At 47.3% G+C, this 20,520-nt stretch overlaps 1 protein-coding gene and 1 non-coding gene across 2 annotated transcripts in view; both read left to right on the forward strand.

Moving 5' to 3' along the window:
* Nucleotides 1-5,415, forward strand: part of RSAD1 (radical S-adenosyl methionine domain containing 1) — a 9,021-nt gene extending 3,606 nt beyond the window's left edge. Inside the window, exons 4-9 of the mRNA XM_003786498.3 lie at nt 1,196-1,561; nt 1,761-1,824; nt 2,230-2,377; nt 2,594-2,648; nt 3,570-3,673; nt 3,837-5,415. Of these exons, the coding sequence (XP_003786546.1) occupies nt 1,196-1,561; nt 1,761-1,824; nt 2,230-2,377; nt 2,594-2,648; nt 3,570-3,673; nt 3,837-3,954 (855 nt within the window). The 3' untranslated portion in view covers nt 3,955-5,415. The remainder of the gene's footprint in view (nt 1-1,195; nt 1,562-1,760; nt 1,825-2,229; nt 2,378-2,593; nt 2,649-3,569; nt 3,674-3,836) is intronic.
* On the forward strand, nt 4,764-4,979 carry LOC111724065. The gene has a single exon (XR_002772433.1). It is a non-coding gene; the product is annotated as a small nucleolar RNA U3 (small nucleolar RNA).
* Nucleotides 5,416-20,520: the final 15,105 nt, after the last annotated feature.

A 20,520-nucleotide genomic window follows, 5' to 3' on the forward strand; every position in this document is an offset into this window, starting at 1 on the left:
TTGAGCCCAGGAGTTGGAGGTTGCTGTGAGCTGTAATGCCACGGCACTCTACCCAGGGGGACAGCTTGAGGCTCTGTCTCAAAAAAAAAAGAGTTTGAAACCAACCTGAGCAGGAGCAAGACCCCTGTCTCTAGGCTGGGCACCCATAGCTCAGTGGTTAGGACACTGGCCACATGCACGGGGGCTGGTGGGTTCAAACCTGGCTGGTCCTGCTAAACAAACAAACAAACAAAAATAGCCGGAGGTTGTGGTGGGCTCCCATAGCTCAGTAGGGCACCAGCCATATGCACCAAGGCTGGTGGGTTCAAGCCTGGCCCAGGCCTGCTAAACAACAAAGACAACTGCAACCAAAAAAAAGCCAGGTGTTGTGGCAGTTGCCTGTAGTCCCAGCTTCTTGGGAGGCTGAGACAAGAAAAGTGCTTAAGCCCAAGAGTTTGAGGTTGTTGTGACCTGTGACACCATGGCACTCTACTGAGGGCAACATAGTGAGACTCTGTCTCAAAAAAAAAAAGGTGAGACTGTCTCAAATAAAAAAAAAGGGCTCGGTGCCCATAGCACAGTAGTTATGGTACCAGCCACATACACTGGCAGGTTCAAACTCGGCCCAGGTCAGCTAAACAACAGTGACAACTGCAACAAAAAATAGCCAGGCATTGTGGCGGGCACCTGTAGCCCCAGCTACTTGGGAGGCTGAGGCAAGAGGAACTCTTGAACCTAAGAGTTTGAGGTTGCTGTGAACTATAAAGCCATGACACTCTACCAAGGATGACAAAATGAGACTCTGTCTCATAAAAATAATAATAAATAAATAAAACAAAACGTAAAGTGAAAAAAGGCTGTTGGCTTTGGAATCAGACAGTCCTAAATCCCAGGTCTAACTTTACAACTGTATTGCCTTGGGCAAGTTACTTAACTCCTCTGAACCTCGTTTTTCTCATCTGTACAAAAGAGATGGAAGGTTGGAAAGGTTGTAAGGATTAAATTAGACACAGTATAATGTGTCTAATTTAAAATCTTTGGCATATGATGACCCATCAGTGACTAGCAGCTCTTAGTACTGGTTTAACAGTCACCTTTCTCCTTCCAGCTGCCGATCACGTGCTGTGTCTTCCCTGTGTCTGGCTTCAGTGAGATGGTGTCTTCCCCTCTCACTCTGAGCCAGCCAATGTGCTTATACCTGACCTTCTCTCCCCAGTCCCTGGATGACAAAGAGCTCCAGCTGCTGGGGAGGACACACTCGGCCAGTGATGCCCTGCGGACACTGGCAGCAGCCCGGCACATCTTTCCTGGGCGTGTGTCTGTGGACTTGATGCTGGGACTGCCAGGACAGCAGGTGGGGCAGTGGCTCAGGCAGCTGCAGGAACTGCTACACTACTGTGATGACCACATCTCCCTCTACCAGCTGTCCCTAGAGAGGGGCACTGCACTCTTCGCACAGGTGCAGCAAGGTGCCCTTCCCGCCCTCGACTCAGAGCTTGCAGCTGAGATGTACCAGAGGGGTCGAGAAGTCCTTCGCCAGGCTGGCTTCCGCCAGTATGAGGTCTCCAACTTCGCCCGAAATGTAAGTCCTGGGGCTGATGGCTGGAGTTGGAGAATGGGCATGCTGAGGAGTGACCAGGGAATTGTGCCCCTCTGAAGAGAAGGTTCCCTGTCGGGTGCTCTCAGGCCTGAGTTGGTGGGTGCTCTATCCAGGTACGGGTTACCTGAGCAGAGCCAAGGCCCACCCTCTTCACTCTGCACTATTCCCTCCCTCCCCACAGGGGGCGCTCAGTACCCACAATTGGACTTACTGGCAGTGCGGTCAGTACCTCGGTGTTGGGCCTGGTGAGTCTCCTGAGAACTAAGGAAGGGATGATTCAGGAGAGGAATGTCAGGGCTGTGTGAACTTGGGCCACTTACTGACCTTTCCAGGCCTCTGTTTCCTCATATGTAAAATACTATTAAAAAAAAACCACCAACCTTATGAACTGTTGAGCATTTTAAGGTGTCTGATACAGTATCTGACAGTGTGTTCTCAAACTTTAGCATGTATCAGAATCCCTTGGAGGGCTTGTAAAAACCTAGGCTGCTGGGCCCCACCTCCAGAATTTCTGATAGGCAGGGGCTGGAGCAGGGCCCAAGGATTTTTACAGCACATTAGATGCATTTGGTCTGGGGACCGCACTTTTGAGAACCACCAGTTTAAATGTTAGCTGCTATTAATGTGGGAGTGGTTGTTGATATTGTCAGGAGCCCATGGACGATTTGTACCTCATGGTGCTGGGGGTCACACTCGGGAGGCTCGGATCCAGACCCTGGAGCCTGACAACTGGATGAAGGAGGTGATGCTCTTTGGTCATGGCACCCGGAAGCGTATCCCCCTGGGCAGGCTGGAGATGTGAGTATCCACAGACACAGGACTCTTTACCTAGGGTCCCCCGTGCCCCCAGAATACCTTCCACATGCCACATCTTTATTTCCCGCCTTGCTTCTCCCCTGCCCTGTCTTATACTGAGCCCCAGTAGCCCCTCACAAACACATCCCAGTGAAGGGTATGAAGAATGGGAGAGGCACAATTCTCCTCTCCAAGACCCCTTGGTGATTTTTCTTTTAGCCTGGAAGAAGTTTTGGCCATGGGGCTGCGCACTGATATAGGGGTCACTCACCAGGTAAGGGGGTGAGGGTACTTGCATGCTGTTCCCTCCTGAGTCTTACAGAATCAATCTCTCGCTATCTCTCTCTCTCTCTCTCTCACACACATACACACCCTCCCATACTTCTAAGGTTGGCAGCTGGAGGTGGGGCCTAGGTCCAGCCAAGGCCCAGCAGTGGGCAGTGTGGTAAGAGCCCTCGACTAAGGTTGCAGAGACCCAGGTTCTAATCCTGGTTCTACTGCAACCTTGGGCACAAATCATTTTGCCTCTCCGAACCTCAGTGTTCTCAGCTTTGTGAAGTAGACTAGATAAAGGGTTTCCAAGGCCGGGTGTGGTGGCTCACACCTGTAATCTTAGCACTCTCGGAGGCTGAGGCAGGTGGATTGCTTGAGCTTAGGAGTTCGAGACCAGTCTGAGCCAGAGAGAAACCCTGTCTCTAAAAATAGCTGGGTGTTATGGTGGGTGCCTGTAGTCCCAGCTACTTGGGAGGCTGGGGTGAGAGAATCACTTGAGGCCGAGAGTTTGAGGTTGCTGTGAGCACTCTACTGAGGGTGACAAAGACTCTGTCTCAAAAAAGAGGAGGGGAGCTCCAGATGTTTTTAAATAGCCCTGAAGCCTCATGTAGGAAGCACAAGAGAATGATCGATCAAAGTCAGAGCTACGTGAAGCCCTGGCTGTGGCTGGCCTAGGAGGAAGGTAAGAGAGGAGAGATAAAGGCCCCCCTGGCTTAGCTGGGGGCTGAGCTTCAGCCTGAATGGAAATGGGGTGAAGTGCCCACCTCCCTTCTGGCCCATTGGCCTGGTACTGCTGTTCATGAGCCTCAGCTGCTAAGATCTCAGGCTGGACTGAACCCTTCCTGACCCATCACCACACCCTAGCCACATGGCCCAGCATAAGCTGACCAGTTCCCACCTCTGACCCTTCTTTTTTCCCCAGCACTGGCAGCAGTTTGAACCCCAGCTGACCCTGTGGGATGTGTTTGGAGCAAGCAAGGAGGTGAAGAAGCTACTGGAGCAAGGCTTACTGCTGCTGGATCACAGGTATATTGGGGGGCGGTAGGCAGAGGGCAGCTTTAGGTGTCCCCAACTACAGATCCACAGACCCAAGAGTGGTGAGAAAGACTGGTGAGGCTTGGCACTGGTGGGGAATGCGCCTGAAATTGATAAGATGAAGTAGTCACATCCAGGCCTCTTGGTTTTGCAGAGGTCTTCGGTGTTCCTGGGAGGGTCTACCTGTACTGGATTCTCTGTTGCTGACCCTTCTGCCTCAACTCCAAGAGGCCTGGGAGCAGAGAACCCCAGCTCCTGTGCCTGGAGGATGACCATATCTTCCTGAATCCCAAGGTTTTACCAGGTGGGCTCTGAGGACTGAGCTGGTACTGCAGACATCTCTGCTGTCTGGTGCCATCTCTTGTCTATGTGGTCACTGCCCAGCCCTGGCATCCCTGGCTACAGTGAGGTGGATGGGAGGATATTTCTGGTTTGAGAACTGGCATCCCATTCAGCATCACAGGACTCACAGACCAGCCTCTGTTCCATGGCTGGCAATTACTCATCACCCACATCAGCTTCAGTTTCCCTTCGTGGTACCAAATAGTAAACAATGTTTGGAAATCTTCCTACAGAGAATTACCTCCTCCAAGAGAGCTTTCTTAACTCTGGAGTGAGGTTCTAAGAAAGCTGTATAAGTTAGAAAAACCATATCCCTTCTAATCATTTTAAGCAAAAATGAATTTAACATAAGGATGAGGTATTTACAAAACCATTGAGAGAGGTGGAGAAGTGAAAATTTGTGAAAGCCACCACCTGCTGTCAGAAAATCAGAGCATTGCAGGAGGCACAAGAAACTCCTGGTGATGGTCTGAGCTGCCAGCAGCACAAAAGCAGGTGATGTATAGGAAAATACCAGAAGATGCTACAAAACTCATGCTTACTGTCTGCCACTGATGGAAAAGGAGTGATCCTTTCTATAAATGTCTCTCATTAGTGGACTCTGAAGGAAATGCTGGCTGGCAGGAGATTTTAAGGAATATATTTCTCACGTTTCCAGACCCCGCAATACAGGAGAGACTCAGGTATGCTGGCGGACCCACAAATGTGGCTTGCTGGACTATGAGAACAGTGGGGGGAAAAGACTATACTTTCAGGGATCATTTCTATAGTTCGTTACTAGATAAGTCTCTCTGAATGTGTAGAGCACCGTAAACCACGAGGAGGAGGCGCAGCGTTCTCTCCTGAGCGTGAAGCCAGCTCTTGATGTTGCTTTAGTGCAGTTACCACTTGCCATTGATGATCGTTCTTCTCTTTCTTTGGGGGAATAAGAGGGAGAGAACGCAGTCTGAGTGGTTCTGTGTTTGAAAAAGAAAAAAGAGAACAGTGGGAAAGCTCAGAGCAAGCCTTGCTCCTTCAGCCCACCAGGACATGTTTTGGGTGGCAGGAGCCACCCAGTCTCTCCTGAGTCTAGTCCCCCAACTCCCCTTGCCTTTTCTAAGAGTTAATCAGGGAAGGGGCAGAGGAGAACTCCAGAAAGACCTAGAGCATTTGTGACTCTCCTTTATCTTTTACCTATAGAATAGTCACATGGTTCTATTCAAATACCCTCATAACGCTGTTTTAGACATCAGGCAGCATTTCAGCTTGTATCTCCCAGAAAAATGTATACTCCTTTATAGACATAATACTGTTTTCAGCCTATGAAAGTTAATATTAATGCAGTAATATGCACCTCATTTTAAAATTTCCCCAAATGTCTTCAAAATGTCTTAAAGTTCTTTGACTTATTGAGGGGAGGAAGACACAGATTCCAATAAAGTTTTATGCCTTATTCTTGGCTATTGTTTCTCTTTAGTCTCTTTTAAAACAGCCACCTTTCTTTTTGTTTGTTTTATAACAATGGCATTGAATTTTCAGAGTCAAGGCCTCCTGTCTGGACATTCTGGGCGTGTCTGATTGTTTTCCTAATGATTGAATCGGGTTAAATATTTTTCACTGGCTGGGTGCCCTGGCTCAATGCTGTAATCCTAGCACTCTGGGAGGCCACGGTGGAAGGATTGCTGGAGCTCAGGTGTTTGAGATCAGCCTGAGTAAGAGTGACAATCCCTCTCTACCAAAAATAGAAAAAAATAGCCAGGTGTGGTGGCATGTGCCCATAGTCTGAGCTATTCAGAGTGCTGAGGCAGGAGGATCAGTTGAATTTAAGGTTACAGTGAGCTATGATGACGCCACTGCACTCTAGCCAGGGCAATGGAAAAAAATTTTTTTGTAAGAAGGCTATGTAGATGTTGTATACCTCAAGGGATATAATACCATGTTGGCCCACTATCAGTAATGGCTAATTTTGATTACTTCATCAAGGTGGTGGGTGCCCAGTTTCTCTACTGTACAGATATATTTGTTCCTTGAAATGAAACAGATTATTGTCTGTGGTGTAATGTCTTAAGAACAAGTAAATGTTCTATTCCCTGACAGTCATTTGCCTGGTGGTTTTGGCAGCCATTGATGATTCTTGCCCAGATCAATTTTTAAAAGGGGGGAGGGAAGTTGTAAAATGTTAATTTCTAACTCTATCCTTCCTTCTACATTCATTACCTGGCATTTATCCATATATTCCTATTTATTAAAGGTCTGATACTCTTTTTTCTTTTCTTTTTTTTTTTTTTTTGAGACAGAGTATCACTCAGCCGCCCTTGGTAGCATCTGTGGCATCATATGACAGCAACCTCAAACTCTTAGGCTGAAATGATCCTCTTGTCTCAGCCTCCCGAGTAGGTGGGACTATAGGCACCCTCCACAACACCCAGCTATTTTTTTTAAGAGACAGGAGTCTTGCTCTTACTCAGGCTGGTCTCAAACTCTTGAGCTCAGGCAGTCTACCTGCCTCCACCTCCTAGAGTGCTAGGATTACAGCTGTAAGCCACCGTGCCCAGCTCCAGGGCTGATACTCTTTTTTTTTTTTTTTTTTTTGCATTGGCTGAGGCCAGGCTTAAACCCACCACCCTTGGCATATGGGGCTGGTGCCCTACCCTACTCCTTGAGCCACAGGCACCACCCAAGGGCTGGCTGATACTCTTTTTTTTTTTTTTTTGAGACAGAGCCTCAAGCTGTCCCCCTGGGTAGAGTGCTGTGGCATCACAGCTCACAGCAACCTCCAACTCCTGGGCTCAAGCGAGTCTCCTGACTCCCAGGTAGTTGGGACTACAGGCGCCTGCCACAACACCTGGCTATTTTTTGGTTGCAGCCGTCGTCGTTTGGCGGGCCTAGGCTGGATTCAAATCCACCAGAGCCTTAGCCACTTGAGCCAGTGGCCGGCGCCTTAGCCACTTGAGCCACAGGCGCTGAGCCAGGGCCGATATTCTTAACCTGAAAATTTTGTGTGTTTATGTGAGTGAGAGAGAAAAGAGAGTAAGAGAGAGGAGAGCATTTTCCTAGGAAGAGGCTCCAAAAGTTTCACACCTTATGTCACTTGGTGCCATGATGCCAAAAGTAATCTAGTACTGCTGCAAATGGAGGCATGCAAACTAAGCTCAGCTGAGTGACAAGGTGCCCCCCACCTCTCAGAGGTGAGCACGTGTATTTTCCGTGTGCCCAGTGGGTGTGAATATCAGTCCTTCTTTGACCCCGTGGTAACATGGTAAGTGCCACCACCTCTCCTTTATTCATGAAATATTCAGCAAGCATGAGTGGTGTTCCAGGCACTGCGCCGGACACACAGAGAGGAGTAAGACCTGTCCCAGCCTTCGAGGAACTCACCGTCATGTTGATAGATGTGTACAGAGATCAAGTCCAGTCTTGTCAGTAAAGGCGTGCATGTGCATGTAGGTCACGGGAGCCTGGAGCACATTTACTGCGGAGGGGCTGTGTGCAGGACAGAGGAAAATACACTTCTTCTCACTCCCTTTGCCACTGGTGCCATGGAAAGCCTGGCCCTAGGGCAGCTTTCTGAGTGAACTGTGCCATTCAGAAGCCTCTTCCTGAGCCTTCCCTGATCTTGACATTCAAGAAGTGAGCACAGGGCTGAGGCAGGTGTGCCATCAGATAACATGGGCCCACTCAGGTTTCTCCCAACTGCCAGGGCTCGTGCCACCTGAGATGTCCAGGCCCTCCCTGCTGGGTTACCTCACGAGGTTTGTACAGAGGAGCTGGGTGGGAGCCAGGGCTAAGTGGGGGGTGGCACAGATCACCTTCTGTGACTCAGCCTGGTCCCACACTCACCAGGTGAATCAGGTTCCACGAGGGAGAGTCCAGGAATCTCATTTCTCAGTGCTTCCTGCCTGGCTTGGTCCCATTTGGGTTCTCCTGATTATCATCATCCTCCTGCCTTCCATCCTGAAGTGCTGGGGATAGGAGGAAAGAGGAGGACGTGGCTCCTTCCAGACGCAACACAGGTGACATTGGCACAGGTCACCCAGCAAAGTGGATGTGGCGATCTCTTCACATCCCAGCCTTCCATGAGCCTTCCATGACTCATCCACCTTCTCACTGGGACTTTGGCTGTCATTTTCCACCTACCCTACATAGCAAGTAAAAGGGACGAACAACTCATTTTGGTAAAAAGGTGATGAGCAAAGTTTGGGACAGTATGTGTGAATGTGTGGTTTGAGCCTGAAGGACCAAACCTTTCATATGCAAGAAACACTGATCATTTAAAAACCCTAGAATTGAACCACCACCACCCACCAGTGTATGAAGTAGGCAGGGCAGGTGTTTTAAAAATTTTTAATTAAAACTTTTTTAGAAACAAGGTCTTCACTGTGTTGCCCAGGCTCATCTCAAAGTAGCTGGGACTATAGGCATGCACTACTGCATCTGGCCTAGGGCCACAATTTTAAATTTCCATTTTACAGAGGGGGACATTCATAGAGTTTCTCTAACTTGACTGAAGTCCTATAAGACCTGTGATAACACTTCTGGACATCCAGAACTTTCTGGCCTCTCTGCCTCAGGCTCGAAGCTGCCTGGTGCTGGGTAGTTTGAACTCCCTCTGTGTCTTTCCTCCTTGAGAGGCTTTCACAATGAGAGCCTGTGCTACCAAGCCCCCATCTCTGGAGACCATCATGAGATAGAACTGCGTTCTCCTCCCGCCTTATTCTGCCAAGAACAGAACTTTGAGTAATAAGGTGAAATAACTTGTGTGGCAGATTGTATGATTGTTCTGAATGTTTGCTACCCCTTTCTGAGGGCCTGTGTGTCCCTGCCTTGTTGAGCTTAGGAAGGGCCATGAGACTTCCCCAGCAGTGGTGGTAAGAGCCAGTGGGTGGCCTGCCAGCCTGCCCCTCTGTCATGGTGACCTGCAGGGCTCACATGGGGCCTATTTGGTTAGCCTGGGTCCCAAAGTGAAGGAGGTGGGCAGAGGAGCAGCCAAGCACGACAGATATGAGCGTAGAGAGAAATATTTGTTCATTTAAACCAGATTTTCAGGTTGTTGCTGCATGGTAATTGAGACTAAAGTGACTGATTTAGGCTCAGTGCTGGTAGGTCAGTGGTTAGGCTGCCAGCCACATACACCAGGGCTGATGGGTTCGAACCCAGCTGGGGCCTGCTAAACAACAATGACAACTACAACAACAACAAAAAATAGCTGGGTGTTGTGGCAGGCACCTATGGTCCCAGCTATTAAGGAGGCTGAGGCAAGAGAATCACTTAAGCCCAAGAGTTTGAGGTGCTGTGAGCTGTGATGCCACAGCACTCTACCAAGGGCAACATAGTCAGACTCTGTCTCAAAAATAAAAGGGCAGCACCTGTGGCTCAGTGAGTAGGGCACTGGCCCCATATACCAAGGGTGGCAGGTTTGAACCCAGCCTCGGCCAAACTGCAACAAAAAAATAGCTGGGTGTTGTGGCAGATGCCTGTGGTCCCAGCTACTCGGGTGGCTGAGGCAAGAGAATCACCTAAGCCCAGTAGCTGGAGGTTGCTGTAACCTGTGACACCACGGCACTCTACTGAGGGCGATAGAGTGAGACTCTGTCTCTTAAAAAAAATAAATAAATAAAAATAAATAGGGTAGTGCCTGTGGTTCAGTGAGTAGGGCACTGGCCCCATATACTTAGGGTGGTTGCTTCAAACCCAGCCCTGGCCAAACTGCAACAACAACAAAAAATAAAATAACTGATTTAATTTATAATCCCACCATTCAAAGATTAACCATTGTTAAGATTCTAGTGTGAATTTTAGCAGCAATTATATGCAATGAATGTTATTTAGATATGCAACCTTACAAAGATGGGATAATAATATATGTCTTGCTCCAAAGAGACTTCTTGTTTTATCTAATAAGGCAGTTCTCAACCTATGGGTTGCAACCCACATGAACTGTATTAAAGGGCCACAGCATTAGGAAGGTTGAGAACCACCGATCTAATATGTGGTGGGCACCAAGTTTATATCTATTTCCTTTTTTTTTTTTTTGGAAGTTTTTGGCTGGGGCTGGGTTTGAACCCACCACCTCCAGCATGTGGGGCTGGCACCCTACTCCTTTGAGCCACAGGTGCCGCCCGATCTATATCCTATTTTTTTAGTGTGGCCCCCATAGTGTATCACTACACAGTTATACCCAAAAACCTAGTTTTCCAATTTTTTAAAATGAAACTAAGGATTTGATTTGGGGTTGTTATTAAACTCTGTGATGAAAGTCTTCTATAAATACCTTTACTCACTAGTTTGATTATTTCCTTAGGTTTAGGGTAAATCCCAAGAAATGGAATTGCTGACTCTGAGGATATGCACATCCTTTGTTAGCCAAACTGCCCTCCAGGAAGCCTGCCTACTTCCCCCCTTGCCAACTTGGTAAGTGCTCATTTCTCTATGATCTCATCAATAGCAAGTATGATCAATTTTTCCAGACAATTTCAATCTAAAGAGCATTCTTGACCCTAGTCTGTCATCAGCTAACATACTGCCTCCCAGGCTTTGGCAGTTCTTTTGGTCTATCCCATCACTGCCAAGTCGGAGAGCAAAAGGGATACAACCTCTGAGATCAGCCTGGTGGAAGACTGCACTGGAGCGATTTTCCCCCTGTCTTGTAAATTACCTCTGAATTTCTCTTACCTAGACCTCTCTCCTGGGAGAGTCCCAGCTTTCCCTTCTCTCTTCCTTTCCTAGCTTCCCCTTCTTTTCCCTAAGGGAATTTTTAAAGCCAATTATTACTGTTAAACAAGCAGCATAACAGAAACATTAGGCAGATCTAAGTGAAAAAGAAAAAAAGAATCTCCCACAATCAGTGGCTCCAGGAAATTACTATAAGTTGTTTTCATTTGCCTGTATTCCGTTTGCCCAGCAGTGACCCTGGCACAGATCTTATTTCCCATTCTGCCCTTTTCTTTTCTCATTGTCCTAAGCAATTTTCCACATTGCTACATGGTCATCATCTTATTTTAATTGTTGCACAGTGTTCCAGTGAGTGAATAATTTAATGATCGTTATCCTACTGTAAGTCACTTAATGTGCTTACTCGATTTTTTCTTATTATAAATAATGCTGAAGTGCGTGTTTTTATGGATGTAGCTTCTTCCTTTGTTTAAATTATTTCCTGAGGTCAATTCCCAAAAGCGAAACAGCTAGGCCAAAGGGTATGAATGCTTTGATGGTTCTTGGCATGAATTATTACATTGTTTTCCAAAGGGTTTTCTTTTTTTATCTTCCTGCTCAAAAAATAATACATGTTCTTTTCAACTATGTAGCAGCAGAAACAAAAATTCTACTGCCCAGAAATTACCACTATTACATTGCTACATTTGGACAGCCATTCCACCAGGCATCTCTTGATGCACAGATACGCATATAGATGTAACATTAAAATACTTTTTCACAAAAGAGATTATACTTACATGCCAGGTTTGCAACCTGTTTTGTTACTCAACAGCATGGACCAGGTTTTTCTAATTGGTTCTGCTACCACCAGTGCCTAGGTGGTAGCATAATGTAGTACAGTAATAGCTGTAAGCCAGGCACTGGGCCAAGCATTTTATCTGCATTAGCTTATTTAAGCTCCAGGAGAACCCAGTGAGATAAGTTCTATTATCATTTTGCCCATTTTACAAATGTGGAAACAGGCTCAGAGAAATTAATTGACCGTACAAGGTCACGTAGCTAGGGAGTAGTGGAGCCGGCACTCAAGCCAAGTTCTCTGGGCTCCAAAAGGAGGTGCTTATTCAAGAAATATATGAATGCATTCTTACAGCAAAAGATAAAAATAACAAATGCGGGCAATACTGTAGCATAGAAACTAAAATATCGAAGTCCACTTTTCTCTTCTACAGAAGCTTGATGTGTATATCAGTTAACATTCAATTGCATATAACAGAAAATCAAAATAATGTAGTCTTAAACAAGATAGGGATATAGGGATTTTTCTTTCTTTTGTTCTCCCTCTCTTCCTCTCTCTACTTTCTTTTTTTTTGAAGCAGAATTTGTCTCTGTTGCCCAGGCTAGAGTGCTGTGACATCAGCCTAGCTGACAGTGAACTCAAATTCCTGGGCTCAAGCAATCCTTTTGCCTCAGCCTCCCAAGTAGCTGGGACTACAGGCATGTGCCGCCATGCCCGGCTAGTTTTCTATTTTTTTTTTTTTATGAGACAGTGTCTATGTCCCTCTGGGTAGAGTGCCATGGCGTCACAGCTCACAGCAACCTCAAACTCTTCAGCTTAAACAATTCTCTTGCCTCAGACTCCCAGGTAGCTGGGACTACAGGTGCCCACCACAATGCCCAGCTATTTTTTGTTGCAGTTGTCATTGTCATTTAGCTGGCCTGGTCTGGGTTCAAACCTGGCTCCTTTTGTACGTGGCTGGCACTGTAACCACTATGCTAAGGGCACCAAGCCTATTTTGTTGTCGTTGTTGTTGTTGAGACAGAGTCTCAGTCTATTGCCTTGGGTAGAGTGCCATGGTGTCGTAGCTCACAGCAACCTCAATTTCTTGGACACCAGTGATCCTCTTGCCTCCGCCTCCTGAGTAGGTGGGACTACAGGCATCTGCCATGATGCCTGACTAATTTTTCTATTTTTTTGTACAGATAGGGTCTCACTCTAGTTCCCGCTGGTCTCCTGAGCGCAAACCATCCACTGTCCTCAGCCTCCCAGAGTGGTAGGATACAGGCGTGAGCTACCATACCCAGCCTTGTTTTTTATTTTTTGCAGAGACAGATCTCACTCTACCTCAGGCTGGTCTTGAACTCCTGGCTTCAAGCAATCCTCCCATCTCAGCCTCTCAAAATGCCAGGATTACAGGTGTGAGCTACCATGCTTGGCCAAACTTCCTATTCTTGATATTAAGAATTATCTTCCTGGTCTAGGGGTGGTGGCTTACACCTGTAATCTTAGCACTCTGTAGGTACTAGGACGAGGCAGATGGATTGCTTGAGCTCAGAAGTTTGATACCAGCCTAAGCAAGATTGAGACCCCATAACTACCAAAAATAGAAAAACTGAGGCGAGAGGATCCCTTAGCCCAAGAGTTGGAGGTTGCTGTGAGCTATGATGATGCCATGGCACTCTACCCAGCGTGACAGTTTAGGACTCTGTCTAAAAAAAAAAAAAAGAATTATCTTTCTCTGGTTTAGGGAGGTCATCTGTCACATGGCAATTTCATCTACCGTGTTTAAGAAGCAGAAGAAAGTTCTTTTTTTTTTTTTTCAGAGATAGAGTCTCACTTTGTCGCTCCTTGGTAGAGTGCTATGGTGTCACAGCTCACAGCAACCTCCAACTTCTGAGCTTAGGTGATTCTTTTGCCTCAGCCTCCCAAATAGCTGGGACTACAGGCACCCACTGTAACGCCCGGCTACCTTTATGTTGCAGTTTGGCCGGGGCCAGTTTCGAACCCGCCACCCTCTGTATATGGGGCAGGCACCCTACCTGCTGAGCCACAGGCGCTGCCCATACACCTGCTATTTTTCAACTGTCTTTAACTCAAAATAGTCAATATACAAGAAGGGCAGATTTTCAGGTGGCATGTTCTTAACTCCTTCACAATGTCCTGGGCATGCTGGCCCCAGGGTACTTGGTGCCAACCAGGAATTTCTGGTGCCTGACAAGACCCAGAGGGACCTGTCACTACCTTGTGATGCCAAAATTTGTCAGCAGGAGACTTAAGGTCCTGGAAACTTTTCCCTTGGCTTGGTATAGAACTTGTTGCCTCCTAGTTGGCTGGGAGGGTGTGCACCATGGGGTGACTGACAGCCTCCAGGCAGTAGGCACCCACACTATGTGACTCCTTGCCTTCCCCCAACAGGTCAGGCGGGAACAGCCCCATTCCTCTGGTGGCTGATCAATCCAGGCAGTGACTATCCATCCCCACCTGCCTCCCAGACCCCTGAAATCTGGGATATCCCAGAATGTGCCTTCCCATTGCCCTCACTCTGAGTGTCTCCCAGAGTATCCCCAGACTTAAGGCCTCCTCATCTCTGCTCCTGCTCTCCCCGTCTCACCCTGAGTCTCACTTTGTCACCCTGGGTAGAGTGCCATGGCATCATAGCTCATAGCAACCTCAAATTCTTAGGCTCATGTGATTCTCTTGCCTCAGCCTCTTGAGTAGGTGAGACAACAGGCACCCTCTACAACATCCAGCTATTTTTAGATGAGGTCTCACTCTGGCTTAGGCTGGTCTTGAACCTATAAGCTCAGGCAATCCATCTGCCTCAGCCTCCCAAGTGCTGGGATTACAGGCATTAGCCACCACACCTGGCCCAGGCCTCAGTTTCTTTTTTAAAAAAGGGCTAGGCTTAGTGGCTCATGCCTATAATCCCAGCACTTTGAGAGGCCAAGGTGGGAGGATCTCTTTCTTTCTTTCTTTCTTTCTTTCTTTTTTTGAGACAGAACCTCAAGCTGTCACCCTGGGTACAGTGCTATGGCATCACAGCTTACAGCAACCTCCAACTCCTGGGCTTAAGCGATTCTCTTGCCTTAGCCTCCCAAGTAGCTGGGACTAGCTAGCTCCATGCCTGTAGCTCAAGCGTCTAAGGCACCCGCCACAACGCCCAGCCATTTTTTTTTATTTGGTTGCAGTTGTCATTGTTGTTCGGCAGACCCAGTCTGGATTCGAACCCACTAGCTCTGGTGCATGTGGCTGGTGCCTCAGCCACTTGAGCTACGGGCACCGAGTTGGCTATTTTTTTTGTTGTAGTTGTCATTGTTGTTTAGCAGGCCCAGACCAGGTTTGAACCCGCCAGGTGCAGTGTATGTGACCGGCACTGAGCTGGGAGGATCTCTCACTTGATCTTAGCCAAAAGTCTGAGAAACAATAGCTGGGAGGATCCCTTAAGGCCAGGAGTTTGAGGCCAGTAGGGATAACATAATGAGACACTATCTTTATGAAAAAAAAGAATGGGTGGCGCCTGTGGCTTAGTGACTGTGGCTTAGTGAGTAGGGTGCCAGACCCATATACTAAGGGTGGTGGGTTCAAACCCAACCCCGGCCAAACTTCAACAAAAAATAGCCAGGTATTGTGGTGGGTGCCTGTAGTCCTAGCTACGTGGGAGGCTGAGGCAAGAGAATTGCCTAAGCCCAAGAGCTGGAGGTTGCTGTGAGCTGTGATGCCACAGCACTGTACTGAGGGCAACAAAGTGAGACTCTGTCTCTAAAAAAAAAAAAAGATGATACAAAAACCCTAGTTGGGCATGGTGGTGTGCACTTGTAGTCTTAGTCCTAGCTACTCAGGTGGCTGAAGCAGGAGGATTGCTTGGGCCCAGGAGTTCAAGACCTGCCTGGGCAACAACATAGAGAGACCCTGTTACTACAAAAAATAAAAAAAATTAGGTGGCACCCATAGCTCAGTGAGTAGGGCACCAGCCACATACACCAGGGCTGGTAGGTTCGAACCTAGCCCTGGCCAGCTAAAACAACAATGACAACTGCAACCAAAAAATAGCCAGGCATTGTGGTGAGCATCTGTAGTTCCCACTATTTAGGAGGCTGAGGCAAGAGAATTGCTTAAGCCGAAGAGTTTGAGGTTGCTGTGAGCTGTGATGCCACAGCACTCTACCTAGGGCGACAGCTTGAGACTCTGTCTCAAAAAAAAAAAAAAATAGCCAGGCCTGGTGGTGAGCCCCTATAGTCCCAGCTACTCTGAGAAGAGAGGATCCCTTGGTTGAGCTCAGGAATTCAAGGCAGCAGTGAGCTATGATCCAGCCACTGTACTCTGTCCAGCCTAGATGATAGCAAGATCTCATCCCTTAAAGAAAAAAAGTTTGAGTTTGCTGTGAGCTCTGATGATACCTCAGCACTCTATCCAGGGTGACAGAGTACGACTCTGTCTCAAAAAATAAAAATAAAAATAGTTATCTGTCTTTAAAAAAGAAATAAAATTAAAATTAAAAAAGGAGTTGATAATATAAGGGGCTAGGAAGTCTACTCAGGCTATGACAAGCCCTTAGCACAGTTAGTTCCTATGTATTTTATAAATTCCATGGGATTTATGGTTGGTGTCAATCAGGCAGAAGGAAAAATATATTCCTACAAGGAACATCACTGTTGGAGGCTGAATTTACATACTTCATATATGTTAAAGTATTTATGTCCATGTAGTTTCTTCTTTCATTTCTTTTCTTTTTTTTTTCTTTTTTTTTTTTAGAGACAGAGTCTTACTTTGTCGCCCTCGGTAGAGTGCCATGGTGTCACAGGTCACAGCAACCTCCAACTCCTGGGCTGTTGCCTTAGCCTCCTGAGTAGCTGGGACCACAGGTGCCTCCCACAACACCCAGCTATTTTTTGGCGGGTTTGAACCCGCCACCCGCCATCCTCAGTATATGGGGCCGGCGCCCTACTCACTGAGCCACAGGCACCGTCCTTCATTTGTTTTCATACTCAGTTTTTTTTTTGAGACGGAGCCTCAAGCTATCCCCCTGGGTAGAGTGCCATGGCATCATGCTCACAGCAACCTCCAACTCCTGGGCTCAAGCGAGTCTCCTGCCTCAGCCTCCCAAGTGGCTGGGACTACAGGCGCCCACCACAACACCTGGCCATTTTTTGGTTGCAGCCATCATTGTTGTTTGGTGGGCCCGGGCTGGGGATTCGAACCCGCCATCTTAGGTGTATGTGGCTGGTGCCTTAGCTGCTTGAGCCACAGGCACTGAGCCTTCATACTCAGTTTTGATTTTATATGCTTTATGTATTTTGTATACATATATAAGCATTTGTATATTTTTATTTTTATTTTTATGATCATTTGATATTTTTGACATATGAAATGGATCTTCAAGGTTTAAATTGCATTTGTTTTTGAAGTCTCAACTGAGTTGAGTCCAGGGCTGCCATGTGGTTCAGAGAATCTATTCAAACTCAGGCTGTGATAGAGCAGGATACTCAATGACCTTGGAATTGAAAGGCCTCAGATTCAGACTTAGCTCTGTTGCTTACAAGCTATGTGACCAGGAACAAGACCAAAGTTGCAAAATTTAGCAAATAAAAATACAGATTCCAATTGCATTTGAACTTCAGAATCAACAACAAATGTTTTTTTTTGTTTGTTTGTGTTTTTTTTTGCAGTTTTTGGCCGGGGTTGGGCTTGAACCCTCCACCTCCAGCATATGGGGCTGGTGCCCCACCCCTTTGAGCCACAGACACTGCCCCAACAACAAATGTTTTTAAAATATGTCCCAGATATTTCATGGGATATACTAAAAAGTATTTGTTTTATCTGAAATTAAAATTTAACCAGACACTGTGCATCTTATCTGGCAACCCTAGATACCACTCAATTTCTGTGAAAGCAAACTTGGGTTTTTTTTGTTTGTTTTAAGACAGAGTCTCACTATGTTGCCCTCAGTAGAGTGCTGTGACCTCACAGCAACCTCAAACTCTTGGGCTTAAGCCTCTTTTGCCTTGGCTTCCCGAGTAGCTGGGAATACAGGTGCCCACCACAATACCCAGATATATTTTGTTGTTGTTGTTGTTGTTGTTGCAGTTGTCATTGTGGTTTAGCAGGCCTGGGCCAAGTTCGAACCCGCCTGCCTTGGTGTATGTGGCCAGCTCTCCAACCACTGAGCTATGGGTGCCAAGCCATAAAGCAAAGAGTTTTTGAAGGAATAATATTTAATTCTCATACATACTCCCTTCCTTCATTTTTGCCATAGGAGGGACTAATTCAGAGAAGTTAAGTGATTTAGCCCAAGGTCATTCAGCTGGAAAATTATTGAACTGGGATTTGAACCCCAGTGTGGTGAGTGTAGCATGTTCTGCTAAAATGGAGCTCAAGACACATAAGCCGTGACTTAATGATAGTGTGGGAGCCCTGGGCTACATGGTGAGAACAGATGCTTTCATTGACTGGAAGGCTTATTGAAAAAGAGAAGCAGATTTGAAACGGTGTTTCTATAATCTTGTCTATGTTAGCTTCCTCTTGCTGTCATAGCAAATGACCATAAATTTAGGAGCTTAAAAGAACACAAATTTATTATCTTATAGCTTTGGAGGTCAGAAGTGAGAAGTGGCTAAAATCAAGATCTCAGCAGAGCTGTGTTCCTCTGGAAGCACTAGGGAAGAATCATCCCATGCCCTCCCCAGTTTCTAAAGGCTGCTGCATTGATTGCCTCTTGGCCACAGCACTGTGACCTTTGTTTCCATCACCACATTGCCCTCTCTGACTCTGATCCGTCTGCCTCCCTCTTTTAATGACCCTTGTGATTACATGGGGCCACAGGATGATCCATGATAATCTCTAAATCCTTAATCACATCTGCAGAATCCTTTTTGCCTCATAAAGTAACATATGTACAGCTTCCCGCAATGAGGATGTGGATGTGTCTGAGGGAGCCATTATTTTGCTTGCCACACTAAGAAAATATCAAGTGGACTTGAGTGTCCCTGGCCTTAGCCATAATCCCTTCCATCTATATAGTTTTCAGAGTATTTCTTTACACATAATTTTTTTTCTCTCCTTGCATTGGTCTTGGAAAGTAGGTGAAGGTGGTACTGAGTCCTTCAAAAGGGAGGTAGATAAAACTCAGAGGGGAGGCATCATGCTGGGTGACACAGCTAGAAAGAGACTCAGACCCACATATTTTACAGGTTTTTGTTGTTGTTGTTATTGTTCTTGTTTTTTTGGGCAGGGCCAGGTTTGAACCCATCACCTCCAGTATATGGGGCTGGCACCCTACTCCTTTGAGCCACAGGTGCCGCCTGACCCAGGTATTTTAATTCAGCACACCTCTTGCCCCACCCCATCCTCAGTTCTTGGCCGTGCTTCAGTGTATTCCAGGTGGCGGGTTAGGGCAATTCCTCAGCTACCCCCATAATCTAGAATGAAGCTGTTGAAGTGAGCCAGCTCCCTCAGCCCTGACTCTGCCCTCAGCAAGCAGCCTGCTGATTAGGACGAGGAGGGAAGGGCTTAGGCAGAGAAACTTCGTTTTGGTGGAGGTCCTTGGCACAGAACTCAGTGTCCATCTACTTTGGGTAGCAGCCCAGGCTGAGTAGACCAGTGCTGGATCTCTTCCTGGCTCAGAAAAATCTTACAGCAGCTCGGCGCCTGTAGTTCAGCGGTTAGGGCGCCAGCCACGTACACCGGAGCTAACAGGTTTGAATCCAGCTCGGGCCTGCCTAACAACAACAATTACAACCAAAAAATAGCTGGGTTTTGGGTGGGTGCTTATAGTCCCAACTACTGGAGAGGCTGAGGCAAGAGCATCACTTAAGCCCAAGAGTTGGAAGTTGCTGTGATGCCACAGCGCACTATGCAGGGTGACATGGTGAGACTCTGTCTCAAAAAAAAAAAAGAGAGAGAAAAGAAAGAAAAATCTTATAACAGTCGTCCCAGAAATGTCAAAAATGTGGTTTCGCCTCTGGGTATTATCACACAGGAGAAGCCAGCTGTGTCCCTGCCCCTACCATGAACCTACTGATGCTGCTGCTGGCTTCCCCAACCCTATCCATTAGGACAGTTTACCTGGGCCAGTGCCATCCAGGAACTGAGGACACAGCCAGGAGTCTGCTGGGCAAGGCCTCTGCTGTCTGCTTGTTCTTTAGTGAGCACAGACAGACCCCACAAGGATCCCGTGATGAGAATTCTGAGCACAACAAAACAGGATGAGACCATAGAGGGGGACAGCAACCCTGGGAGACAGGGCACTGTCCCTGCTCTTAAAGAAGACTGCCCAGATGGGGGCAAACAGTGTTTCTAAGATGCTGTCTGTATTAGCTTTGGGAAGCAAATGCACATTTTACCCTCAAGCCTCCCTTGCTTCTAGCTTATGCTCTATATGGCCTCAAAAAGTCCACCCTGGGGTCCCAGAGTCTGTGTGTCATCCCCAAGGCTGAATGAGGCCTGTCCATTCTGGGAGCAGCGTCCTGCTGTAGCCTATCTTCAGGGCTAAGAAGAACACGCAATTCTTGCTGAGTGTGTTCCTGGCAGGGCCATGGTAAGGAGGGGAGGGGCGTGACGCATCGTGTAAGGGAACAGCAGCTAGATGAGAGGGGTGAGGGTGGATGGGAGGAGCAAAAGCCAGTGGGGGGGGGATGTGGACATATGTGAGGGGGCAACAGAAATGACGTGGAGCAGACCAGGTGTGTGCGCAGAAGTGACAGAGTGAACTTGGGAGTGGAGCCAGATGTGAAGGGCTGGAAAAGAGCTGCCCCCCACGGCCTGGAGTTTGGGAGGGTGGCTGTCCCTGGGGAATGGATGATGCAGTCTGTGGAGGAAACATGTTTTCTGTCTGGGGAGGATGTTTGGCCTGCGGTAGGAATAGCTGACAACATGCCTGGCACCTGGCTGGGTAGAAATAAACAGAGATGTACAGCAATAATTTATGTCTTCTGTCAACCCAGTCACCACCTCCTCACTGGGCTTGAGGAAGTTGCCCAGAGTTGCTGCACTGGGAGGAAACTTCTCGAGCCTCGCTGTTGGAATGACGCTATTGCCTGAGCCTATGCTATAACCTCCTGGCCTTTGCACTGGCTGCATTGCCCTCACC

Source organism: Otolemur garnettii, unplaced genomic scaffold, assembly GCF_000181295.1.
Source record: "Otolemur garnettii isolate 467f Iridium unplaced genomic scaffold, OtoGar3 scaffold00018, whole genome shotgun sequence".
Classification (NCBI taxonomy): domain Eukaryota; kingdom Metazoa; phylum Chordata; class Mammalia; order Primates; family Galagidae; genus Otolemur; species Otolemur garnettii.